The sequence below is a fragment of the Phragmites australis genome, chromosome 1 (assembly GCF_958298935.1).
Source record: "Phragmites australis chromosome 1, lpPhrAust1.1, whole genome shotgun sequence".
Classification (NCBI taxonomy): domain Eukaryota; kingdom Viridiplantae; phylum Streptophyta; class Magnoliopsida; order Poales; family Poaceae; genus Phragmites; species Phragmites australis.
This window is the reverse complement of record NC_084921.1, coordinates 3,917,914-3,924,415: the sequence shown is the minus strand read 5'-3', so window position 1 is coordinate 3,924,415 and position 6,502 is coordinate 3,917,914. Positions and strand designations below refer to the sequence as shown.

The window sequence follows — 6,502 nt, the reverse complement described above, 5'->3', positions numbered from 1 at the left end:
AGGTGGGATATTCTCTTCAGTCGAAAAAGAAAGTGTCGTTTTTGCATAAATACAACCCACTAGACACAACTTTGTCTTTAGTACTAATTTCTATTATAATATATTTATGAGAAATAAAAATCTACTTGTCGAGTCATATCAACTCGAATGTTCAAACTCAATATAAATAAGTTACTGATATCCAAAACGTCATTTTTTTTACCGAAAGGAGTATTTACCTGAGGTTTTGGCTACGATTTTCTGACTTTTGACACATTATCTATGCAATATGAATGAATCTTACGATGATTACATACACCATGAACCAAACGATGCAGACTCTCACTCGCCACACCAAGCAGCATCCCAGCCGCTGTCGCTGCCGAGCGCAGGCCAGCCGTGCATCCGCCCATTGGCCTTCTTGGCGGCGAGTAGGAGAGCCAAGGAGACGGAGGCGCAGAGGAAAACTGCCCATCTCCTCGCACGCATCAGTTTCCCGGTGTTTCGTCTGCTCGTGTCGCCCCCGCCGCCCCTCCCGGTTCCACTCCTCCGCCCCTACATCGTCTCCGACGCCGACCATACACTCACTCTCCTGCGCCGCACCGTCCCCGTGCAGGCCAAGATTGGACTACGCCACAAGAATTGCTCTTTCCGTCCTCTCCTTCTTGGAATCTCCGTTGTTCTCAGGTGAATATGGTTCCGTGTAATTCTTCTAGGAAATTTCCCTGGATTTCTTTGGTGGAATTAGTGGGCTCGTGGACGCGTGCTTGTTGTTTTCTTCTGGGTGAATGTTTTTCTTTTTTGGGGTTGCCGGATTTGGAGTTCGAATGTGCTCGAATTGTTCAAAAGATTTGTGGGCCTCTTGCTGTTCTTTCTCTGTGTTCGCTGGGAGAACAAAATGGGTACTCGGTGCCATTCTTGTCTCTTTTCTCCTTTCCTGTTTCCGTGTAAAGCAGGAATCTTTATTTGGGCTTAGTTTCTGCGACGAATCATGAGTGAAATTCTTGTTCCTCCTGGAACCCGCAGCTCTAACCCTCGTAGGAATCTTGCTTTTGAAACTTGTTCTTTTTCTAAGAGCGGTTCTTACTTTAAAGCAAAAGAAATTCCTTCTGAACTTCGTGCGCTTTGTAATTATCTTGCAGAAAGATGTGTTTCTTTCTGAGTTGTACTAAACTAAATGTATCTTTTTATTGGGTTAAGTGAATTGGGGCCCTTTGTGTATTTTAAACAAAGTTTGTTGTTTGTTCCTTACCTTTTCCATGTTCATGGAAATCCATGTGATGGGGCGTTTTTATATTCTGAATTTCTTTATGTTGAGCACAACTAATGCTAGTTTTGGACTTACAAATTAGCTTCTGAACTTAATTATGCATTGTTATCCGTTAGTATAAGGTTTCCTATTTCCCCCCTACATCTTTCTGATGCCAAGGATATTCTGATGCCGTGGTATGCATATGATTATATATGTTACTATACTGATTTTGATTGACTAAGATTGTGATGTTCATTTGCTTGCTACTAACAGTGCCATAGCTGTATGTCGTACTATACATTTCTCTAAAATTGAAAATTAGGATAACTGTTACAACGATTTCATAGTACCAGTTGCAGCAAGAGTATTTTTGGTAAAGTGCGGTGATTAAATGTTTTTTTTCTCCCTGCTGAAATATGACACCATTTTACATGAATTCAAGCATAACCATTGCTATATTTTTTTTCCTGTCAGGAGAAGCATTGATCCTAGGACTAGTTCTTTTTTATGTTAAGCTGGAATGAAGGATTCTCAGGTGAGTTTTCTCGCTGTTGCCGTTAGTCCATCATTACTTACTGAGGATCCTTGTGTATGTTTTCCTCATCTTCACAACTACAATAAACATGATGGCTGGACAGCTGGTTAATATTTGTACAGTGCAAGTGCATGGATTTTCCCTTGAGCAGACAAGTGATAGGCTATATGCAATTTGTATGGCATGCTAAACCGTTATTTCTATAAATTTTGTTGGTAATCACATATATCTATGGGTAACTAGACCTATACAGGAGTAAGCATATACTAGTAATATTTGCATTTGAACCTCTAGAAAGTAGAAAGTGGTATTGCGCTGAAGATACCTTCTCTAGGCTATGGCTCTAGTTATTTAGCAATTGTGGTACCAATCATGAAATTGTTACCATTTCGTTCAAATGATTCTTTCTTTCATGCCAAATCCTTTGTTTTTTCCCCCCCAAATGGTTCGTTCTTTAATGCCAAGGCCTCTTTTTATTTCTTGCTGATATCAGTCGCAATGGACTGATGTTACCTTCATCGTTGCCATTTCACTCCTATTTTGGCCTTCATCAGGCAGTTGAATTATGTTGCTTAAAGATTTCGGTTACAGGATATTCAGAGCACGACAGAGTTGCAGTCATCAGCACAAGGTACTAATGAAGTGCAAAGTCAACAACCAAATCCAATGGCCACTGATGCTCCTGCAGGAGATCCTGGTTCTTTGTCAGTAGCTAGCAATGACAATAAAAAGGTCTCTCGCGAAGACATTGAACTTGTAAGATTTCTAGCTATTCTGTAGTCTTTGCAGGCTGAATTTTGATCAAATGACATCCCGCTACACTGACAGTTTTACACTTTGCCAATTCACTGAACTTTATGCCCTGTCGCAGGTCCAGAATTTGATAGAGCGCTGTCTACAGCTATACATGAACAAAGGAGAAGTTGTCAGGACTCTTTCTACTCGTGCAAGAATAGAACCTGGCTTCACTACTTTAGGTGATGTTCTCACATTCTGTTGGTGATGATATTCATGTTTAGATATCATTTATATTTACTGGTTGTCCTCGCAATGGGCTTCTGGTGGGAGAATTGATGATGCTCTTTATTTTATTTTTCTGTTTTCTACTTAAGAATAGAACAAGGTATGATAATATTTATTAAGTACCAATCTTTCATCATACTCAGTCATAAACAACCATGCTCAACCAGATTAACGACCAAAATTTGCTCAATGTACACGCATAGTTTCTCTATGGATTGCACACACATTTACCCTACTAAACAATGATCATTGTTATTTATTGAAATTGCTGCAGACAAATGAACATTTTGATATGTGTTCTGAACTCAACTTCTGTTATGTTTTGTTTGTTGAATATCAAGAATCTAGTTATATACAACAACAGCAACGGCAGCAGCCTTTGTCCCAAGCAAGTTGGGGTAGGCTAGAGATGAAACCCACAAGATCCAACTAAAAAGATGATGTGAAAACAATAATGATAATAAAGGTTCTAGTAATAGTAACAAAATAAAAGTAATAACGGTATAAGGAGACAAGAATCTAGTTATATCCCTTAGAGTTTTCAAGTCCCACTGCTCATTTTGTTAATTGTTCTCTTTGTGTTCAGTATGGCAGAAACTTGAAGAAGAGAATTCCGAGTTCTTTCGGGCTTACTATATAAGGTTGAAATTGAAAAGGCAGATTATCTTGTTCAACCATTTATTACAACACCAGTATAATTTGATGAAATATCCGGCACCTCCAAATGCTCCATTAGCTCCAATGCAAAATGGAATTCATCCTATGGCAGGTATGTCCGTGTCTATAAGTCTATTTCTGGAAAGTGGCTAAATAAATAGGCTCAGTTTAAAAAATTTAGCACATTGTTCTCCTTAGCTTTAATGTACTATCTTTGCCTTCAACTTGAAGTGTGTGTTTTCTATTGGACAATTTCCTCATCTTTCCTGTGATTCTATGGTAAAAATATAAGTCTCGCTTGTTGGGGCCAAAAAGTAGGCAATAGTCATGGTACTGTGGTTTGACAATGTGTTTGGCTCGCATTGTGTAGAAATAAATATTTACTGTGCAGTGACTGGTTTATGTATCTTACTTTGTTAAATTCATATTCATCTCAAATTAATACTTTTGAAGTATAGTATCCCTGCTTTTTGCATGTGAGTTTTGTGGAAGTTCTCTTTCATCTTGTCTGTAAGCTGTGTTAACAAGATATGATTTTCTGCACCAATGCACTGTTTCATAGTGACTGTTTAGCATGATTTAGCAGCAGTTCTAGCACAGCTTATATTATTGACTGATTTACACATATAGAAAAGTATTGTTACCATTCTTATTTAATGCAAACCTGGTTCCAGTGCAGTTACCAATTTCCCAATGGGGTATCCAGTACTTCAACAGCCTATCATGCCTGCTCCGGGCCACCCTCACATTGATCCAATGGCCTGTGGTCTGTCCAGTGGTCATGTAGCGAATGGGATCCCTGCATCAGGTGGCTATCATCCAATTAGAATGAACTCTGGAAATGAGTAAGTATTATTATTATCTCAGTTCTTGTTCCCTCTGTTTAATCATGTTGGTAAGTATATTTTTGTCTAGTGAATAGTATTTTTTTTTTCCATATTGGAAGATTGGATCATCTTATCTTCCAAGTGGTGCTTCTGGTTATCGAATGGTCAAAGCATGTCCTGCATTTACACATTATGAAATAGAAGTCATATGCATTTTCAAAGCTTACTTGTAGAAGTGTTTAATTTATAATTTTTTAGTACTGCACAATCAAATTGCTACAGAATACATGTTTACTGCACCGTTTGCACTTCGAAGTAATGTCACAAGTTGTGATCTATTGATTTGTTGAATTGACTACACATCTCCTTGTCAAATTTTATTTTCTTCCGCCATCTATTTTTTTTGTCAGACTGCTTGTCCTGTTTATTTATTTTTCTATCCCGATCTGTCATTGGTTTGATGTCTTTGAGCATATTTTGGCTTTGTTGCCCAATAAACTTCCGGAATTCATTTCTACAGTTGGTTCTTTCTTTCTTTCGTTCTTTTTTTTTGTTGTTGTCGTATTCACATTCATGACTCATATTATTCTACTCTGGTGTTGCTGAAGCATGGTTGTGGACAATGGTCCGCCTGAAGCACCTCATGCTGGCGCTACCTGCAGTGCTATGTCATCAGAGATGGCTGTGAGTCCCTCATCAGCTGCGTCAAGCAACCATGCTCCCTTTATGCCATCGGAGATACCAGGGATGACCATGGATGCATCAGCCCTAGATTCGACGTTTGGATCTGATGCAGGAAATGCTGGACCTCTGCAGTTAGGACCAGATGGCTCATCAAGAGACTCCATCAGATCCTTAGGGCAGCTATGGAATTTCAGCCTTTCTGATCTAACAGCAGATTTGACAAGCTTGGGAGGTAATCCTCTGACTTGGGAATACTTATGTGTATTTATTTTGTTAATCAGCACTTCCAGCGTTGAAATATCAAGTTAGTATTATTGATCTACTTAGATTCAAAACTAAAAGATATAATCTTCTCGAATTGGCTAATGCTATGCTGCTGATTGCAGTAAAGTACTAATACAGTAGTATATCTGTCTATTGAGAAAATGAGGTGGAAAACAGCAATAGGCTGTAATAGTTAAAATTGTGTGTTGTAAACTTGTGCATTACTGTTTTGCCCACTATGTTTCATGCACTACTATGGTATTGGTCGAATCTTTAACTCAAGCATCTAGTGTTGTGTGCTGAATAACTGATCTGGTTAGTCTGTACAGTTGGCAAAAGAATTATCTTTTTGCGGATCATTATTCCTCAGTTAACATTCATGTAGTAAGATTTTTGTGTGCATGTGTATTCTTCACTGATCAATATAATCTCTGTTGCTATCCGCATCAGACTTGGAAGATCTTGAGAACTACACAGGTACCCCTTTCCTGCCTTCAGATTCGGACATCTTACTTGATTCGCCAGATCAGGATGATATAGGTAATTTTAATTCTCCTTTGATGTATCTCGCTCGTTAAGTAAAATGTAACATCCTTACTGACTTGTTAGTTTGCTTTTTTTTTCCAGTTGAGTATTTTGCTGATGCCATCAACGAACCTTCTCAATCAGATGAAGAGAAATCATAGCTAACATAGTGTAATAGTCCCATTGTGGTTCAGGCAGGGCTGTCATCTCTCATGCAGCGTAAATTTGCTTCAATGTTGGGGCAGATCTAACTGCATATTCGCACGCAGGTGCGGTAATTCCCGTAGTTGGCTTTTGCCACTAAAGAAAGAATTTTGTAGTGGTCAATCCTAATTCTTTTGAATAAACCGTTTATGTAGCCTTCACCAGATAAAAGTTGCGTGCTACGAATGATGAAAAGCTTACAGATGGTGACTGTCAAACCTCAGGAACTCTTTGTATTTGCTAAAGAAGTAAACAGTTCATGTGGGCACGCTCCATCTCGTGCCTCTTTGGTTGTCTTCCACAGGCAACGGTTCAGTACAGAAATTAGCTTCTGGTGTGGACAGATGTTTCAGCATTTTACACGGGTTTTTTCTGTTGAAATGCGAATTGTTTCATGTAAAATTCTAAGCAAAATGCAGCATGGTGGCGCATGGGCTTTACGTACTGAATATGCATTGGTGATGGAGCTACTGGAAGGAGAGTCGATCATATGCAAGATTCTGCGAAATTTGGAATTAAGGTTTCTGTAACCAAGTAATCATGTTTATGCCT

At 38.8% G+C, this 6,502-nt stretch overlaps 1 protein-coding gene across 3 annotated transcripts; it reads left to right on the top strand.

Moving 5' to 3' along the window:
• Positions 1 to 305: 305 nt before the first annotated feature.
• On the top strand, positions 306 to 6,305 carry LOC133922577 (uncharacterized). Of its 3 annotated transcripts, XR_009910519.1 has the most exons (10): positions 306 to 666; positions 1,706 to 1,766; positions 2,358 to 2,522; positions 2,638 to 2,743; positions 3,376 to 3,558; positions 4,126 to 4,291; positions 4,882 to 5,189; positions 5,672 to 5,761; positions 5,849 to 6,015; positions 6,106 to 6,305. XR_009910519.1 is itself a non-coding variant. In XM_062367993.1 (9 exons), the coding sequence occupies exons 2-9, from the start codon at positions 1,752 to 1,754 to the stop codon at positions 5,905 to 5,907; spliced, it is 1,092 nt and encodes a 363-aa protein (XP_062223977.1). In that variant the 5' UTR covers positions 306 to 666; positions 1,706 to 1,751; the 3' UTR covers positions 5,908 to 6,305. The 3 variants fall into 3 exon arrangements, 2 of the variants coding, with proteins under 2 accessions (XP_062223977.1, XP_062224094.1); XM_062367993.1 differs by having other exon boundaries at positions 5,849 to 6,305; XM_062368110.1 differs by having other exon boundaries at positions 2,345 to 2,522; positions 5,849 to 6,305.
• The last annotated feature ends 197 nt before the right edge of the window (positions 6,306 to 6,502 follow it).